Raw genomic sequence first — 21,446 nt, 5'->3', positions numbered from 1 at the left:
ACAATTTGCACACACTTATAACAAACAGGTGTACATTCTTCGTCGATATTAAGTGTACATGTATGTATGTATGTGTTATTGTTTTGATGAAAAAAAAATAAATGTTAAAAAAAAAAATGTGTGTTTTGATGTCAAACTGATAAAAACATAAAGATTTCGACAGGGGATGTTTCTCCCCTAGGCACTTTATGTGACTTGCAATTTAAACTGTAGTCCAACCTTTTATTATTTGTAAATGATTAATTATAAATGGCGTGTAATGATTAATGTTACGCAATTTTACCATTTCCTGGTTATTGATGAATATGTATTAATTATTTGAATGTGCAGATACATGGTTATGTAGTATATATAATTATGCTCACCATATAACCCTTTGAATCCACGTATTGTTAGATTGTATTTTGTGCTTTCATCACCGACAAAGAAATGACTATATTCCGCCGTTGTCTGTCTTCAGCATCTCTACTCTCATATAATTGTAACCATTTTTCGACAACATGTGTATTACGTCATTTCCTGTTGCGATATTGTATATATTATTTTTCATGTATTATAAATTAAAGGAGTAAATCAACTGAGATATTTATTGATTGAAAATGATTCCGTAAGTTGTTTTATATAAAATTTTGCATCAAAGTTAAAATGGACCTTCCTTGATAAAAATTTGATTAGGATTGATAAAGCATAGAATTTAATTAAAATTCTTATCACAATTCATGATCAGGCATACCAATCCAAAAATCTGATTTTTCTTTGAAGTTACCGAAACCAGCCTTGTAGTCGGACCAACCTCTATAAAAGTTTGTGTTATCAAAACACCTTCTTTGTATCACCTAATAAAAGTAAAAGTGCAGATATACAGTAAAACTCGAAATCAGCGGGACAATTGCCGTATCCGTAATTCATTGTATCCTTATAAGGGAATCGTTAAATTAATATAGCTGGGGATCCGAGACAAATTCGCTATAACCGTGAATACGCAATATCCGTGTTCGTACTAAACGAGTTTTGCATGCCATAGTACTTCAGACAAACTAAAGCTGTTTTTAGATTTTTGTTTTTGTTAAGACTTTTTTTATTAACCACAATTATATTTAACAGAATTTTGCCATGGAGATTTGAAATTAAAAGCTATTCAGCAATCAGAAAACTAATTTCACAAGAATTTGCCTTATGATGACCTTCATGAAGGATATATATGTTTGGTAGTGTTAACCTTATCTTATTTATGAAGCTTTAGTTTAAAGTCATGAAACAATGCTTAATGCAGAAGACTTTTGTACTTCAACACCATCCCACAAAGATTTTGATTAAAACAGGCAAATTGAGAATCATTTTAAATTAGACAATGAATCAGTTTTTTCAATCTTGGGTCTAACAGTGTGATGGAAATTCTATTAACTGAAAAATGTACATTAGCTGAAAACATACAATAATTTGTTGGGAAAGAATTATGTTTTTTATCAATGAATAGGAAAAGAGGTTTGAGAGTCCATACAAAAGGGGAAAAACTTCATGAAGTTATCAGTATATGTATACTTACTTATGATATAAGAAATTTTAAAAGCTCGAGGGCCTTTTATAATATAAATCATTTTAAAAAATTCTTAGGAGTTAAATGACTTACCGCCCATTTGTGTCCCTCTGAGTAAACATATGGTACGTCAATTTCTTTATTATCAATATCCAGAGTCTCTACCGACGTCACTTCCGTAGCACAGGTGACCAAATCTAAAAACAGGATTGTTTATCTATCATATTATACACTGTATATGTAGACTATAAATTATAAACTTGCAAATAAAAAAAAACAAAAAATATTCATATATCTGTAGTGTTGAATAATTTTGATTTATTTATTTTATATATCCATTCTAAAAAAAAAATCAAAAAAAAAAAAAAAAAAAAAATATAGAAAAGAGAAATTATGACTTTAACTTATTTACACATAAGCTGTTGAATACACGTTTTAATTAATAATATTTGTACATACTGCAAGGGGTATTTTGATAATGTGTCCAATTTCCGTCTGATTGACATATAACTTTTTGTCTATATTTTTTCTCATGAGTCCAGGGGTAGCATTGGAATATCCTAAGGGAACCAACTCCAATTATTAGAAACTGTCCCTTTGATTGTATTTCCTTTGCATTTTTCCAGCTAGGAAGAAGTCCACAATCTGTAAAATAAAAAAAAAACCCACTGATCTCTGTTCACGAATGCAGATAATTCATTCAATACTTTAACAAGAAAATTATTTTTTTTATTTACAACAAGCATTCTTAGAGCAATGCACAAGCAATACATGTCCCCTACCGGGTTCCCATTTTTCTTCAGGATGTCATTTTATAATGTGCAAAAGTCATGTCCAAGGTAAAACTGAACGATTTTCAAGTTGTAAATGCCTTAAAACTAATAAAATAATCCACATTAAGACGAAAATTCAACTCATTTCTCAATCGTCTTTTCCTCGCTTCATATTTTTGTCGACAATCGGAAGTTAGCACAGTTCGAACCCGATCTTAATTAAGCGATTATGAAAAATATTCAAAATGCCATAATTCTGTCAAAAATCAATGAGGCGAAGCGAAATTCAAACTTGATCTGTAACTCATGAAAATACACTCACATATTAAAATTCAGCTCAATATCTGCAAGCGTTTAGAAAAAAAGTGCGGAAAACCAAGTGGGACAGACTGACGGGGACAGACAGACGGACAGCTAGACAGACAGACAGACAGACAGACGGACGGACGGACGCAGAGGAAACCTATAGTCCCCCCCCCCGGTTTCACCAGTAGGGGACTAATAACAACCCTTCGAACGGAATCGCGTGCCCGATTTTCATATTACCTCTCGACGGAGACGTAATACGGAAAATTTCAGGGCGTCATGTGATTAGCTTTTATCCAATCAGTAATCGACAAATTTGTCTGAAGCGGGTTAAATGACTATACATGTATCTTTCAAACAGTAATGATTCTTTGCTTAAATAGCATTCCAACAGTGTTCAATGATTAACTCTTACCTGTCGAGGACTACTCATAATGCATGTACATATACCTCAGTACGATATAAGCAATTAGCAAAAAATGTAAAACTGAATGCGAGGACAAAATCAAAATGAGAACTTTTAAGTGCCAAACGATAGCGTCAAGGATTAAATTTGGATAATTGTGACGTCATCAACGTTGATTGTTCTATCCGGACCTAAGCATATCAAGACCTTTTAACACATTTTTGTGCATTGCATTTCAAACGAACCGTCAGACTTTAGCCTGACCATCAGATATTAGTTTCCCCGAAAAGCAATCGGAATTTAGCGCACTCTATTAGACTACGGCGAGACCATCGCAGTTTGGAGTCTTACATATATAACGCCAATGAATATATACATAAAGTCACTTTCATTTCTGTAAAGTGAACATTTCCACGAAGTGATATTTTTCAAACGTTTACCTATTCCTTTAAAAAAATCACTAAAATTTTAAAGTTCTTTTTTTTATTCGTCGTTGCCAAACATTTTAAAATACTCATGTGAAATGAAATTAAAAACGGTTTTCAACAGTATTCAAGCTCAAAGTTCATTTAAACATGTAAAATCGGGTAGAGAGAAAACAAGGACACTAAAAAAATCCCAGAGGCAGAATCAGGTGCCTTGGAGAAGTATCACCTTGTAATTAATTACCTGCAATTTCACACCTGTGTGCACCAAAAGGACCAGGTACACACTTCATATTGATTGCACAGTTGTGATTTTTGCAACCTCCAACGAAGTGCTACAAAAGTATGGACAAATCTTAAAAATAAAAAGAAACAAGATGTGTTTGTGAAACACTGATGTATGGCAACATAGCAAAGATTAAACTTTTCTTATAATTCAAATTTAATATAATGGTACCCAAAGTAGAGTATTTTCACTGGAAATGCAATTATGAAATATGAAAGAAGGCCAAGGTTAATTTTTTTTCCATAGTACGGAAATTCTTAAGGTCAAGGCCAAAAGGTCATAGTAATTATATCCAATTAAAGATATTGCCACAAAGAATACATATGTGAAGCATAGAATCCCTAGCCCTTACCGTTTAAAAGTTACGATTAAGCGTTAATAATTTTAGAGAATAGATCAAACCCCAAGGTCAAGGGTCAGAGTTCTTTAATCAAATAAATGATCTCGTCACAAGGATTAAATATGTAAAGTATGAAAACACTAGCCCTAACCCTTCAAAGTTTATGGTCAAGGTTTGCTTTTTAAAAATTAGGTCAAACTCCAAGGTCAAGGTCCAAATTCAAAGTTCTTGGCACAAGGACAACATATATGAAGTATGATAGCACTAGCACCTATTGTTCAAAAGTTCTTTTCATATGTACTGAAATCTCCAAAGTTCAAGGTCAAAGGGTCAAAGTTCTTGGTAGCAAATGAAGGATTTTTTCACAAAAAATTACATATTTGAAGTATGAAAGCGCTAGCCCATACTGTTCAAATGTTATGTAAAAGGTTAAAAAAATCATATGTGCTGAAATCTCAAAGGTCAAGGTCAAATTGTTTGTATCCCATGAAAGATCTTTCCACAAAGAATACGAGAGTTGTCCGTAAAATTATATTAAATTTTAAGTATATAATTAAAATTATGGCTTCATTTTTAGACTTGGGATTGTAACACGGAGCACCGCAAAGATTTTATTAAAAGTTATTCATCAATTTATAAATTTTTTTTCTTTCGTAAAATTCCGCGGAAATTTTGATTGCTTTTGCAGTATATGAGGTTGACAAAAGTTAAAACCTCAAATCTGCAAAATCTGAACGTTCAGCGTTTAGAAATGGTTGAGAAATCGAGGTTAGAATACATTGGGACAGGATCGGGATTGTTCGAAAAAAGAACGTACTCGAAAAAGGTGGAGCAGAGAGCTGTGATAAAAATCTGCATAGACATTGGAAAAACGCACACGGAAACCCATACAGTCTGGAAAATATAGTAAATGAAGCTGTTCTGTAATATTTAAGTGGAAAATAAGATTTTTGGACGGTAGTAACAGTTTACAGGATAACATGCGTGAAGGACGGCCATCATTCCGAGATTGCGGTGCTGTAAAAATGAATTTCGTAACGTGACTTTGCCGTATTTCAGTAAATAAGTCTTTGATTCGCGGACAAAGGTTAGATGATTTACATGATTTGAGTTACAGGGTGACTGTGTTGAGGTATCATAAAGCTTTTGACGTCGGGTAACGTTAAGGATTTTCGTTTTAGTGCTCCGGGAATGAATGTGTCTTTTTTGTATTTGATAAAAATATAACTACATGTATTTTTGCTTTGTTTTTGTTTAAAAATGTATATATATATATGTATAAAATGAAACATTGATTTAATGAAAATAATTGCTTCATATATTTTATCAATGTTTGTTACAAATTATCAATGTTGTCCACGAACATTGCAGATAACCCTCGTACATATATGAAGTATAAAAGTCCTGATGTCTACTTTTAAAAAGATATGGCCAAAGTAAAAGCTTGCAATTTTTGTGTACATGTAAAAGTGGGTCAAACTCCAAGGTCAAATATAGTGATAACCAAAGAACAGTATTGTCAAAAGGAATACATATGTGAAATATGAAAATCATAGCTCCACTAAATCAAAAGTTATGGGTAATGTTAGAGTTTTTGCGGACAAAGAGACAGCCCGACAGACAGACGGACGGACACAACAAAAAACTATATACCCCCGAAACTTCGTTTACGGGAACATTAAAATGAACACATATTTCAATTTTGCATAATTCAATATGGCTTTAATAATCAATATAACAATTGTTTCGGATTACCATTATTTTTTTTTTTCATTTCAGAAATTTATGAATGTAAATTACGTAAGATATGATTTCTAATACATGTTGGTACTGCTCAAGTTTTTTTTTTCATGATTAGCGGAGATGTTACAGTATAATATTAAAGCATATCATTGAGGGAGTCGGCAAGATTCCAGTTCCCCAAGATTAACTATTTCCCAAAAGCGCTTGCGCTGAGGGAAATAGGTTTGCTCGAGGGGAACTGGAGTCTTGCTGACTCCCTCAATGATATGCTTTAACTGTTTTATTATACCGATACAAACGAGACATTTGACATTTGACAGTATTTATATTCAATACTGTATTTTGTAACAATGTTTAAATCCAACAGAAATAAATAAGAAATAACAACAAAACAGAATACAGACATGATTAGAATTCCATTTTATCAATAAATCAATTCATTGTCCGAGTTTTTACCTAGTAAAATCGAAAGTAACATAACGCAAATCTCTAGCTCGCGATTTCTGTTGTCGTTTGCTACCAGTAAACTGGTTCGTTTATATTGATATGGGACCAGTTGACTCGCGATACATTTTGATTCATTAATGAATGTTCATGAGTTTATTCAGAGCCTTTCTGAGTTTGTCGTAAGTTGAAAGAAAATGCTAAGTGTTCCGAATAGGAACAGCAAAATATATCGATTTACTTTTATATAGTGAGAAATCAGTATAGTATAAATGGTATACTAATAACTCATACATGTACATTAAACCTGAACATTTCTCCTAAAAAGGCACCTCAGACGAGTATATAAACCCTTTAATTTCCTTTTGTGGTCTTAGATATTTGCATTTATTCTTTTGTTTTATGTGCATTTTCTGTTTGTAAATTATGTATTGACTTGTATTGTTCATGATACTACTTTTCTGCTTTGGAAAAAAATGCGTAAAATTCGATAATTTTATCGCGTCAGAGTGTCAGGGCAGTGTATGATGCACGTCTACACTCCTCTGACCTCCATAGCGAAACAGGTTTAAGTGTTATGAGATCTGCTACTTATATAGTGGTTGTAGGGAAACCATCGTTGAACGAAAAATATGGTTGACTTTGCATTTTTACGAATTCAGCTTAAATGTCAATTATCTCAAATCATGACTTTTTTAAGTGAAAAAAATAATTTTAAAACATAGTGGAGTTCGTAATTTTACATTATTGATATTTCGAACCATTGTCATATCTACTGAGGATTGTGCACGATATAACACTTTGTGCACTTAAAATCAGGATATATAAATTTCCTAACTCTGCATTGAAAAATCAAAGTGAGAACAAAGAAGTGTAAGCTTTGTTTTCAAAAGGTTAACATCATTAATTGTCAAAGTTTTAGGAATTATATAATGACATAAGTATTGAAATATTCAGACTCTGAGCAGTTACGGGTATAAGATGAATGTAACTTATACACATAAAATGTGACAAGAAATTAACAATAATGGGTATGAAAATAGCATACATTTTTACAATGATAAAAATTGATATGCTAAAAATATATATATTTTTTTTATTTTTGGAACTCATTCCTTTTTATGGTTTCCTTCTAAAGAAATTTATTATAGGGTAATAAGCACACCAAATTAAAAACCGCGTAATAATCAATTATCATTTTAAGGCGGTTGGCAACGACCATCAAAGGTACATGAATTGAGAATTTTTTGTCAAGTATATTTTTAGGAGCAACGTACGTAGCTGAATTAAAAAAAAAAGATGGGGACCAGTGTGCTTCTTTAAGCGCTACGGAGCAATTAATTTGACCTTTCTGCACTGTAATTACGTCCAGCACATAAATAATTTTTCAACATTTTCCTTTTATTTTATTTTTTTCCAAATAAATAATTAGAAAAAACAATCTTTTTTTTCCATCTTGAATAGTCACATTCAAATTTGTGACAACAAAAATAGCTTTAAGTTACTTTATATAGTCATTTATTTGACCTTTTTGGGATTTAAAATTTAATAAGCTATCAAAACATTTGAAGTAATGACATTTTTTTCTGAATCTAAAATTGGTAAAAATAATTTTACATATTCAGAAAATGGAGTAAAATGTTAAGACACTTTACTAAAATAGTGTTAATCTTAAGCTTGATAAAGGCAATTTTTTCCGACGACCTTCACGATACGTATGATGTATATGATAAAGATGAAAATGAAATTTATGACAGCATGTACAGTAAATTTAAAATATATTTTAGGACCAACATTGAACATTTAACTTTATAAAATTCATCTGTGTGCAGATTGCATGCAAAAAAAAAAAAAAATAATAATCCAAACTCAACAATACTGAATACTTCAGAAAGAGAAATAATGGATCTTTTTCTTCTTAAATACCTTCCACCACTTAGATATAGTTCATCATTGAATGTTTTCGGTAGGGAAATTCAATCAGAGGATTTAAGTTGAATATAATTTAATTAGCATTATAGAATCCAAATTCATATCGAAAATTGAAACATTAATTAGATTTTTTTTAAAAATTAAGGGTAAGACAAAAATCTCCTCAAAACTGAGGAACAAAGCTCTTCAAGAAGGATGTTTTTGTTAAAAGTGTACATACATGTACCATACTGTAGATCAGCTTATATTTCTCAACACCTTATCTTCACGAGATAGTGATTGAATTTTCACCAACTACATTTTACGAATTAATGTTATTCCTCTGTATAACCGAATGGAATACTTATATACACCAAAGTGAAATTTTCGCGAGGTTATTGTCTAGCGTAATTACGCAAAAATACAGTTCTCAAGAATAAAAAGTTATTAACAGTACATATTCTTATACATGTACTGAGGAAAAAAATACCCAATGAGAACGACAGTTATTAACATTAAGAAATGTAACAAGATCCAGTCATCTTCTTAATTTAGAGATTCTTCAGCTGTAATTGCAGTTCAATCATGACGGTTTTAAAGTAAAATTACGTGTTTTTTTTTACCTGTTCCAATAATGAGATGTCAGCAAACACTGTTCTGGGTTCATCTGAGAGTACATGTGACGAATCGGATGTGTCCACACTGTTCATCTCACATAACAGTATACTTCTCCAGTAATTCACAGACAAACATCTTCTTCTACTTATACATTCTTCTGTACACTCTATAAAACTGACTCCCTGAACGATGTCAATTAATGCATCCAATATTCTCTTACCGTAGTGGATTTTCTTTTCTGTATCTTGCCCAGAAAGACTTAAAATAAATGCCATACTTAAGATCACAACATATGTGACATATTTTCTCATTATAAATATTAAAGTGCCAATTCTTGAAGTATGAAAATATTATGGTAGATATTACTCCCAGGAAAGACAATGTCTGCAATGCAAATTTTCTATTTAATAGTATTTATTTATCGTGTTCAATTTTAGAATAGCAATGGACCTTGAAAATTGATTTTAGCTTACGATTATGACTAAAACAATTGAATGCTGTCTCACTTAGTCCTAAAATGCGACCGATGAATATAATGATTATGAATAATATATAATGATAGATATGGAAAAATGAAATCTTTTATCACATTCTTTTTACATCTACATGTAGTTCATCTAATATCTTATGACTTCCCCCCACCCCAAATATTGATTTGTAAATAACCTGATCAGTGTGAAATAACCTTTGTTCATTTTGTGATAAAAAAAAACATGGCAAAAAGATTCTTCAACCTTATTTAGGGCAAAGACGGAATCCCATTCATAAAGAATTTCAATTAATTTATAAATTCATAGCAAGATCAACAGTTTGATGCACACAAAAGATAGATATATGTAGAGTACTGACCATCTTTGACTCACCACAGAGGGTTCGACAATAAAGCATTTCAGACAAAAATAGAACGGCGAAAACTAGATCGTAATCCATGGGATATCAATTTTCTAACACAGTTTGAAGGAGTTTTTTTAATTGATTGATTAAATGCATGTTGTTTTCATTCACATTGAGATGTCACCATCTACCAGTGACAGGTGTCAAATGTGAACATTTACTCGACACTTAGGACCATTGAGAAAGGGGGTCTTTATCGTGCCATAGCCTTTTGTGACACAGGACTTTGATTTTCAGAGTCTCATCAAAAGACCTGCAAAATTCACTTTAAAGTGCTGATGAAAATTTGGCAACGGAGCATTTGTTACATTCTTTATCGACCTCGGTCAATGGCGGCCATGATTCCGATTACAGAACATGCACTTTACCAACGGAGCTACCGTGACGATCAAAGCAATTTTTGAGGAATATATTAATGTACATATACTTTAATCTTTTTGTTTCCAACATCCTATATAGATGTAACTAACAGATTAGATTTGTACGCTGACAGGGATCAATGTTCGCTGATGAATTCTACAACGGAGATTCAGTTTATTTACTCGTATCTGGTCAATCAAATTAATATCCTTAATATTTTTCAAGTTAAAAAAATGTTATGGTTTATACATTGGTTGTATCATTAATTCTGGCAATTTGAAAAAGTGTCATATCTTCTTACGTCTGAAACTTCCTTTTCATAAAAGTGAATTTGTAGTTATAAAAAAATTCTATCAAAGAAATAATATTATTTATTGAAGTTACTGTTACATCAAATAGTTAACTGACGTTAATTAAAGCCTTTCCTATTGTATTAGTAAATCAACACAACTCAACTATCTTGGATATCAGATTCAATTTGGTATATTTTACGTTATCTTTATACATGTAGTTCATACATACTCAATTCTAATATAAGTGAAATTACACGTTTCTCTTTTGTATTAAGTATTTTTTCCCCCAATTTTCACTCCATATTTTTTTTGGAATCTAAAATTTTTCTTTCTTTAGAGAAAAATGCTGAAGAATGCATGTAATTTCATATTGATAGTTTTTTTTCAACCTATTTAATAACTTGAGTATAGGCTACCCATGTTTTTGTTCAATTGAGGTTGACAATCGAGGGATTGTCCTTTTTTCAACTGGTTAAACAGGAAATCAAATATCGAGAGTTTTGATAGATGACATGTGAATGTTTTTTTAAAGAATCAAGGATATAAATGTTGTATTTGAATGAAGTGGATTTCGGATTTTTTTTAAACCACATATCTGGTACCTGTAATAGGTCGGTATGTTATAATCAGACATCTGTAAGAGGCAAGAGAGTACTAGAATTTTATTGTGTAAGTATCTTGTACCTGTTACAGGTCGGTGAGCTAATAGCTGGTACCTGTTTCAGGTCGGTATGTTATGATCAGACATCTGTAAGAGGTAGGAGGGTTATAGCACTAGAATTTTATTGTGTAAATATCTGGTACCTGTTACAGGTCAGTATGATATAATCAGATCTCTGTAAGACGTAGGAGGGTTAAAGTACTAGAATTTTATTGTTTAATTATCTGGTACCTGTAACAGGTCGGTAAGCTAATATATGGTACCCGTTTCAAGTCGGTATGTTAAAATCAGACATCTGTTAGAGGTAGGAGTGTGAAATTACAAGAATTGTATTGCATAAATATCTAATATATGTTACAGGTTGGTGATCTAATATCTGATACCTGTTACAGGTCAGTATATTATAATCAGACATCTGTACAAGTAACAAGGGTTAAAGTACTACAATTTGATGGCATGACTATCTTGTACCTGTTACAGGTCGATGAGCTAAAATCTAGTACCTGTTACATGTCGGTATGTTATAATCAGACATCTGTAAAAAGTAGGAGGTTGAAAGTACTAGAATTTTATTGTGTAAATATCTGGTACCTCTTTCAGCTAATATTTGGTACCTGTTTCAAGTCGGTATGTTATAATCAGACATCTGTAAAAGGTAGGATGGTTAAAGCACTAGAATTTTATATCGTGCAAATATCTAGTACCTGTTACAGGTCGGTGAGCTAAAATCTGGTACTTGTTACAGGTCGGTATGTAATAATCAGGCATCTGTAAGAGGTAGGAGGGTTAAAGCACTAGAATTTTATTGTGTAAATATCTGGTACCTGTTACAGGTAGGTGAGCTAAAATCTGGTACCTGTTACAGGTCAGAATGTTCTAATCAGACGTTTGTATGAGTTAGAAGGGTTAAAGTACTAGAATTTGCATAAATATCTGATACCTGTTACAGGTCGGTTCGTTTAAATCAGGTGTCTGGGATGTTTTATGATCAGAAAAGATCGTACGACTTAGATAAAAAGTTTGACACCTCTTTAATTTTTGTTCGATAGAGATATTCATTTTTTTCTTAAATACTATTTGCACTTCTAATCTTACGAAATAGAAACGTAAGACGACTTTTGTAACATAATATTGCTAGAGTATAGGATTCTTTTTTGTCTTAGTCTAAAGATCTTTAATTTTGTGAAAAGGGCCACTGACACTTGATTAGGATAGTTGAAGTGCAATTCCGTACCTTTTAGAAGTACCTAATTGAGGTAATTAGCTTCTCTTTCTGAATTTTACCTCTTACAGGTAGAGTTTCATATATACATGTACCATTAGTCCCTGTTATGGGTAATTTGATTTTTTACGCCGGTACCTGCTGTAGAGATAGAAATTATCAGACCCTGATTCATATTACTATTACATAAGTAGATTCATAACCTTAGGGTGATTCATTATTGTATGTCACAACCGTCTCTTTTTGTTTGTTTTCTTCATGTTTAGTATCATATTCATTTGATACTTTCTTTTTTATTCTTGATGTCTTTTTCTTTTTATTTCAGTTGCATGCAAGAGAAGTTCATTGCTTAGCTATTCCTTAGAGAAATCTTCATATTTTTGGACACATTTTCACGGCACCCTATTTGATTACCGTAGATAATAATCGGAAGAAACATTTTAATATACATCAATCATTCTTCCAGTTACTGCACGAAAAACTTTGAAATGACACACCAAGTAAATCAATATTTTTCGCTCTATGTTCATTTTTTTTTTCACTGCATTTACAAATTTTAACATTTTTCACGGTAATTGTATCGAGAGGTGTGAAATAACTCTCTCTAAAGTATTTTTGTGCACTAATAATCCTTTTTTGAAAAAAAAATGCCAAATAGAAAATAAAATAATTTCAAGTCTTAGGAATTAAATACTGAAATTTGTTTGAGCATTTTAAAGCATGCATATACCGTTTCCTAATTCTAACGCAAAATCAGGCACATACCGTTTCCCAGCAATCACGCATTTTTCGCGCACTTTAGGAAGTACAATGTATATCAAATTACAATTCAATGCCAATTCCCTTCTATTTTATTCTTGCTTAAATCTCATAAAAGAAGAAAAGTTATTTTCTTATTAAAATACATGTATTATTTAGAAAAAAACTTGTACCGCGATATAAAGTGCTGGCTGGGAAAGGTAAGCACATATTTCTATGAGTGAACATTAAATGTATTATACACCACAATTCAGTAAGTTTTAAAGAGATAATAGTTACGAAAATTTCTCACATTGGTTATTAGTCTGAAGCTTCGCTGGCGGTAATTTTAATCGCTGCTGGTACTGTTTGGTAGCCAAATTGGTTGGTTTGAAATAAGTTTACTAAGCATTGATCCCTTGCAAAGAGAATAACAGGAAATGAAGGCAGCATAGGGCAAATTCTACTTACCCAAACAGAAACTCAGCCTATCGATCCATACTAATGACTCTTGTGTAAATCATAATTTTGATATGATTTCGGTTTAGGAAAATGTCACATGCAAATGAGCTAATGAATCATGATTCTTGCATGATTTGTTAAACTAAACAACGTGCAAGAAAATCATGGCCCTGGTATGATCTTTTGTAGCTAACAACTCCTATTAAAATCATGATCCTAGTATGATATGTTAAGCTTACATTATGAATTTGTAGTAAAATCATGATTCTAGTACGCTTTGATAAGCTAACATCCTGTATTTGTATTAAAATCATGATATTAGTATGATTTGTTAAGCTGACAACTACCAACGACAAATATATATTCTTACAAAAATAAACTGAACACTCTAAAATTAGCAACTAACAACACTTTAATCAAGTGAATATTTGATAAATATCAATAACAATTAAAAATCAAAGTACTGAAAGCACTCATGGGAGTTGAACGTGGTGTTAAATAAAATCTTTGATCGGGAGGTTAAGTGAGTGAACAATATTATTATTTCAAATACAGACAACTGTTTCAGATTTTTTGAGTTGCAAAAATCTTGAGGAAGACATACTCAGAGACATTGAATAGCAAAAAAAAAAAAAAAAAAAAAAAAAAAGGCAGGGGCCATATTGTTGCCTGCCTACATTAGTCCTTTTTATACCCTCTGCTTGAAAAGCGGGAGGGCATTTATTAATCTGGATTTCCTTCTATCTGTTTGTTACGCTTTAGGTATACCCATCTCTTATCCGCAACTCCTCTTACACAACTGAACGAAAGAATCTTTATTGCATATTGCCGTTGTGAAGTCTAAGCCCCACGCGTCCCCGTCGTAGGAGGTGGAAAGGGATAATGCCGGCTAACGGGGCTATGCCTGCAGCATGGGGCCAGTCACCCCTTCTGTGGTAAATACTGACTACAGAAACAGCCGTTGTGCACCTTCTATTACTTTTCCATCCTACACATATTTTGGGTTTCCCATTGCTAAAACATGGACACTGCCATTATATTTATATTAGAGGCGGTTGATCATTTATATAATTCACTGCTCATAGTCTTCAAATTTGTAAGATATTTTTCCTTGGCACCTTTACCCATGTGTTATGAAAATTTCAGTTTCGCAGGAATAATATCAATGTTGATAAAATGTGGATTTTAACACAGCATCCTTTTAAGAGCTAACAGGTTTGTTATATAAAACTTCTCTGTGAATATAAATGTATTTTAACTGCACGAACATTATACATGGATCTGTTTTAATATTGTGAAGAAAAAAGCAATACCAAGTTTAAAACAAATATTTAATGACCAAACATAAAAACAGTGGTATATGTGAGAGTTTGTGTGCGTACGAGTTATCTGGTATGTAAATGAGGTTTTCCTTTTATTAAAAAGAAAACTTCATTTTGTTGTTTTTACGAAACGATTTTACGAAAACATCAGTGTCCGTTTTTTTGGTTTTAACATTTATAATAGAGTACTAGATTTACCGCTTTTGGCAGGTGATACTGCTGATTTAGTAATAAATACAAACGTTTCCTAAAGTTTTTATGCATTAATGAATTCATTTTAACCAAGAAAATGTTCATGAAAAGTTTGAATAAATTCTGTGCACCGGTAAAAAAGAAATTGCTAAAAATCCGGGACCGTCGGGCGTCGGGACGACTAGCTTTACCGCTTGCCGTTAGTACATGTATGTAGAGTTGTCGATCGTATTTTTTTCAGTGTATGACGCCACACGATAAAATTAGTCCCATTACGAAAAACTTTTGAGGTTCTTTATAATTTAGTTTTACTTTGAACGAAATCTAATATTCAGATTAAGATTACTTTATCATTATTACATTTACTTACATTTCAAATTATGAAAACTAGATCAATTCAGGAGAAAATGACATGAACTATTTGCGGCGGATGTTTATGCATGTTTTCTGTTGAATATCATCGGAGTAAATCAGCCGACACAGTAGCCTCGCTTTCGGCTCTATATAATCAACACAAATTACTGCGCATGTTAAATACGTGATGACCCTGGGAGATTGAACATAGTTCAACTCCCCAAAAAAATGAAAAACTTTATACACAGATGTCAAATGAATTTTTTGAAAAGTTTTAAAATCATTTAAGGCAAATGGTGCAAACCTATTTTTCCTGAATTGTTACAAATAAATGAATCAAGAAAAGAAAGTAAAACTACACAGTTTATCAATGGTAAAACTTCCATTCCGTTCACTGAATTTTAAAAGAATTAAATCACTGATATCTTTTCTTTTTTAAGAACAACTCGGTCTTCATTGATGTCACTGCTTATTTATGATTCTGCAATAAGCTTGTAATGCCTATAGGATCAACAGACTGGCGGATTCTTTTAAATTTAAAATCACAAGCACTGAAAAGGCTCCTAAGTAGTCTGTCCTCGGCTAGCTCTTGTTTTGTAGGACAGCCTTAAAAGAAAAGTGTAGATAATGGGGTTTATTCATCAATCTACATATGAAATTTATCTTTAGATCCTGAAATTTTGAGACATTCAAGTACATTCCCCATTTCATGAATGAAATATAAAATTATTGAGCATGAGAATAATATAGTTGAGACATACACACGAATTTTACCCATCAAAGGCAGATCTTTAGAAATGCTGAATGAGACAATTTGAATGGAATTCAGATATGTTGATCACCCATATTGATGGAATTGTCAACTAGCTGTAAGAAGGATATAGAGATAATAAACAGTATTCAATATCAAAGTCCATTAAACAATACAAATCAAAGTACACAGAAGTACAGAGAGCCGGGCTCATTTACAGAGTAGAATGAATTTCTTACATGAATCATAAGTTTATATTCTGATGAAAAGATTATTTCAATACTATCAATATTAATTATAAGACACTGACAGTGAGTTTTTTCGATCCTAAAACCACGGTCCGATTTTGTCAGAATCAGAATTAATCTGATACTGAAGCTGGATGTAAACAAACAGGCATCTCGTTCCCTCTCCTGCTTTACCTAGAGAAATACGATATCACTGATTATAAAATATCCTTACGCTAATGAACTATGTTTTAGACTTAAAACTGAAGTTTTCAATGTCATTACTACTAATGTTTTATATAGATAAAACTTCGTTTTATTTTTGTTGCTTTATTTCGCGTTTGAAATATTTCAAAAGCGGTTGAGATTAAGAACTATATTTTTACTCGTAAAATGGCGACTATGGGGTGGACGTCCTGCCTTTAACAGGATGACATAAGCCGGCAATTGCTCTTTGAGCAATAAGCCCTGCTAAATATGAGCAGAGCAAACATGGACCTTCGAAACACCAGAGGTTGGATCAGGTGGCATGGAGGAATGAGCTTTCCCTACTGACCGGTCACAGACGCCGTGTAGTCCTTGTCATGATCAGGAAATTCGTCAATTCAGTGTATAAATTATGAACCAAAAATTAATATGAAAAAAGTCGGTCAGCATTTGACTCAATGATAAATTGTATTTGCTGACAAGGTAATTGTATCGACCATAGAACTTACGAAATGAAGATTTTTAACGAGACTGCTGATATTCTTGTTTATCCACTTGCTTGTCAATAATTTATCTCCGTTTTAGAGTTTTTTCATAGGTAGAGCTAGCTGCAGATCTGTAGCTCTCCGAAAAAGAATTATTGATAGACCGGAGAGCTACAGAAAAAAACTGTATAGTTATTGCGCACAAAAATGCATTTGGTTCTCGATTTATTTCTCCATGTTTTTAAAGCTGTAATCTCAAAATATTAATATTCTTTGACACTTTCCACAACAAAACATTCCTCATTCATAATTGTTGTTGGCCCTGATATTGCAATCATCGGACATTTTGCTTATTTATACTCTGCCATTTTGGTGATCGATAATTCGATCCAATGTGCTTTGTTCAGATGTCAACTGCGAGAGAACTTGATAGAGGAGAGAGTAATTTTTTGAAATCCATTTTTTGCAGTTGAGGTAAGAATTTGGAAAAATTAATCAAGAATCGAGCGTACTTTTTTGTGCGCAATAAATATACAGTTTTTTCAATGCGTGGCACTGTAGCTCTCCGGTCTATCAATATATATTTTTTCTGAGAGCTACAGATCTGCAGCTAAGGTAGAGCATGCTCTTAACTGCGTATCGAATTAACTGAGAAAGAACTTCATTTCAAATAAACATTTTATATAGTGACTAACATTACACATAAACAACAAGGAGGTATATTTGATGCTAAAATTAAGTTTTCATTCCAAATTCACGCTCAATCCCTCTTTTCTACACGCATATGTACAAAGAAAAATTCAATCATTGGTACTGATATAAACTAAAAAAGTTATTTTAAAAGAGATATATGATAAAGGAATTATACTCACCGGGCAGAGTAAATAGTCTCGCGTTCATTTTTGTTACTTGTACTTTAAAATTTTTTCTTTCAAAACGGCACAGGAGAACGCACACGTATCATTTATCAGAATTCAAATTTTGGCCTAGATAAGCAGCAAAGCACTCTACAACACGCTGATCAGCAGGAGACTTGCACGACACTGAAACTGATTAATGAGCCATTCGTAATCGAATGCTTTAGATCTACGAATTGGGAGTGGATCACAAATATAATGAAGACAAGATTTAGCCAGGCTGTGTTATATTGTTAACAGTGCGCTAAGATTATATCTAACACGTACTTTTATTATTGTACCAAAGGATTATTGAACTTATATTTAATTTGGAGAATATTTGCACAAGTTGGCCGTACAAATGCACGAGCTTCCGAGAGCAATTGTACAATCAACGAGTGCCAATATTCGCCAGTATAAGTTGAAATTCTTCTTTATTATAAAGAGAAAAACATTTTCCTATAATTTTTAATAATTATTCCAAATCAAAATTCTCAAATCAGTGATTTTTAGTATCGGTATTCAAATTAACGTAGGTCCTGTATGCGATCAATATCGCATCATTCCAATGACCCAACCTAGCGATATGATTTGATAATTTCGGCTTTAGTGGGTCTAATACGTACTAATTTTTTAATAAATAATTTCATTTTTGTGTAAAAAATAAACACATCTTACCTTGATGCCACTTCCTTTCTTTAACGTACCAAGGTAGCTCTGAGAATTTAACAGACGACTTTTTATGTTTACAACGGGACGTTCAAAATTAAACGCTCAAAGTAGAAGTTTGGAATTTTTGTGTAAAAGTGGGTCAGACTTCAAAGTCAGGGTCAAACCGCCAAATTTGGTGAAACCCAACGAAAGGACTTGTCACAAGGAATACTCATGTGAAATTTGAAAGTCATAGCTTTATCAAATCAAGCGTTATGGGCAAGTTTTTTTGCGGACGAACAGACTGTCAGATAGAGAGACAGATAGTGAGACAGCTAGACAGCCAGATAAACAGACAGCTAGACAGACAGATAAACAGACAGCTAGACAGACAGACGGACAGACTCGACAAAAACTATATACCCTCGAAACTTCGTTTACGGGGTCATAAAACCTTCATAGAGACACAAAAGAATGATACATATAGATTTATATCAAAGTAAAAGATGTTTTATTTATTGATATAAATAGTTTCCTACTATAATATAACAATAATTTTAATTTTAGATAGGAAAACAATAATTTTCTTATTCCCAAACAGTTATAATTTTTTCCCACAGAAAATATGTATTTGTACTTATTGAGCTATGGACACATTTTCATTTAATGAGCATCAATGTTCGTTGACAAGCAAAATTTACTTTTTAAATTCATGCATTGCAAGACAATTGTATAATTATGGTATATTCAAGGAATACATATGTTTACTAAATAAATGAATAATAAAAGTTTATATTCAAGGGTAAGGGTAACCCACAAAATTCAAGAACATAAATTTTCTTGGAACAGTGATGTCTCCACAGTATAGTCGTATACTAAGAAATAACATACATTTGTACATAATTCATTTAAAAAATAATGTCGCATCATTATTGCTTCATGTATTCCTCTCTGTGTATTGTTTTCCCATCTTAAATTAAATTCTAATGCAATTGTTTTGTAAAACACTCTTTGACTGGCTAATGCACTGACGTTTGAAGCAGTAAAACGAGCATTAACGAGCGTGAAAGTTTTTCATTGTGACGTCATAATAGAGCGACGCAAAAATAATATGCTCCGTGACGTATTTCATGTAACAAAATTCAACAAAATAAGACGTAAACAACAAACAAAATGCATGGACTGCATTAGAATGGGAATAACTAAACTTCTAATTTGGTATTTGCGACCGTTAATGCTGATTTAACGGTCGCAAATTGAGTTGTACCGGCGACGCGTTAGCGTACCCGTTAAAACGGATATTTGCGACCGTTTAATCAGCATTAACGGTCGCAAATACCAAATTAGAAGATAGTTATTCCCTAAATTACAGTCTCCACTACATATAGGAAGGTTCTGTTATAAAAAACGTAAATCAATTATCTGAACTATGATCTTGTTTAACTTGCATGATTTTTTAAGGTCATCAATTTGCATAATTTAGCACATCCATGGTCACTTTTGCAATTTGTAGTTATTAAAACTCGTGCATTTTTTTTTATTGTACGTGTTGTCTTATAAGGATTCTGGTGGCTTTGAGGGGACATGCCCACCCATCTGCACACATCCAACGCATAACAGAAGCTGATTTCTCATTTTCAAACAATCCATTAAGATTCCCACAAGTACAAGAATGGAACCACCATCCAGCCTGACAAGGATCAGTACACATCCCACCCTTCCATTGATCGTTGTCTTCATCAAATGTGCTGAATTGTAGTCCATTTAAATCTGCGCGTTTATCAGCCGTGTTTGTCATACAATCTAAAATATCAATTCTTAATCTATATATTTAAATATATTAAAAATAAAATGTGTTTCTGAAACACTATGCGCCCGGCGACAACAAATTTCAAGAAACAAATGTTTACCATATAGGTCACAGTCAATGGCCTCGGTGTCATTTGTAAGAACTTTATTAATGAAGTATGAATTCCAAATATGAAGTCTCTATCTCTCAGGGTTCAAAAGTTATGGTTAAGGTTCAAAAAAGCTTTTTCACGCATATAGATGTCTCATGGTTCAAAAGTTTTGGTTAAGGTTCAATAACGCTTTTTTACGCATATAGATGTCTCATGGTTCAAAAGTTATGGTTAAGGTTCAAAAAAGCTTTTTTACGCATATAAATGTAGGACATACACAAGGTCACGAGGTCATTGTCCCCGATGTCATGTGAAAGGGCTTAAAAAGTGAATAATACATGCCAAATATTACGTCTCTATCTCTCTTCGTTCAAAAGTTATGTCCAAGGTTAAAAGTTGCCGACATAAAAGTTATATTCAGCGTATAGGTCACAGTCAAGGTAACATGGTCATTGACCATGTTGTTCTTTAAAGGTGTATGCATACAATATACCAAATATGAAGTCTATCTTTCATGGCTCAGAATTTATGGTGAAGGTTAAAGTTTGCAGAAAAAATTATTTTTAGCACATAGGTCACAGTCAAGGTCACAAGGTAATTGACCTTTGTGTCATTTGAAAGATCCTAATTTGGAGCATGCATATCAAATTTGAAGTGTCAACCACTCATGGTTTAAAAGTTATGGCGAAGGTTAAAGTTTGCAGACAAACAGACAAACAGATAATCAGAGAAACAGACAGACAGATAGACAGGACAAACACAATATACGCCGGGGATCTTTCGATCCGGGCGCATAAAAACCTGTCAAAATTGATATTGCACGACTTTTCGATTTTCTTTGAAGATTTTTTTACTCTATTTTTTTTTTTACCTAAGACATAGACCATTCTTATAAAATTTTAGGTCAACATAGAGTGTAATAATCAACATTATATTAATCTAAAAGATTTATGAATTATAAGTATATAAGAAATAGGCTTAATTAGTCCAGCTTCAACTGTACCCTGCAATGTAAAAGAACTGCGAACGATAGTACTGTTC

General features: G+C 32.5%; 1 protein-coding gene across 1 annotated transcript; it reads right to left on the bottom strand.

Annotated features, from left to right (window-relative positions):
- Window positions 1-433: 433 nt before the first annotated feature.
- Window positions 434-9,098, bottom strand: LOC134275846 (uncharacterized). Its single transcript, XM_062758137.1, has 6 exons — window positions 8,795-9,098; window positions 3,692-3,782; window positions 1,997-2,182; window positions 1,631-1,734; window positions 734-836; window positions 434-519 (listed from the first exon to the last, which is right to left on the bottom strand). The coding sequence occupies exons 1-6, from the start codon at window positions 9,062-9,064 to the stop codon at window positions 434-436; spliced, it is 840 nt and encodes a 279-aa protein (XP_062614121.1). The 5' UTR covers window positions 9,065-9,098.
- Window positions 9,099-21,446: the final 12,348 nt, after the last annotated feature.

This window comes from Saccostrea cucullata, unplaced genomic scaffold, assembly GCF_032062105.1.
Source record: "Saccostrea cucullata isolate Sc308-1 unplaced genomic scaffold, CSIRO_AGI_Scuc_v1 ctg8522, whole genome shotgun sequence".
In the NCBI taxonomy this organism is placed as follows: domain Eukaryota; kingdom Metazoa; phylum Mollusca; class Bivalvia; order Ostreida; family Ostreidae; genus Saccostrea; species Saccostrea cuccullata.
The sequence above is the reverse complement of the archived record's forward strand: the minus strand, read 5'-3'. Positions and strand labels throughout refer to the sequence as shown.

What these genes read in the sequence shown, in the direction of transcription:
- LOC134275846 (XM_062758137.1), bottom strand. Translation starts at nt 9,064, where the DNA reads ATGGCATTTATTTTAAGTCTTTCTGGGCAAGATACAGAAAAGAAAATC. An exon ending in TTATCAAAATACCCCTTGCA is followed by an intron (nt 1,735 to 1,996) that starts GTATGTACAAAT and finishes TCCTGTTTTTAG; the next exon opens with ATTTGGTCACCTGTGCTACG. An exon ending in AAAATCAGATTTTTGGATTG is followed by an intron (nt 520 to 733) that starts GTATGCCTGATC and finishes ATATCGCAACAG; the next exon opens with GAAATGACGTAATACACATG.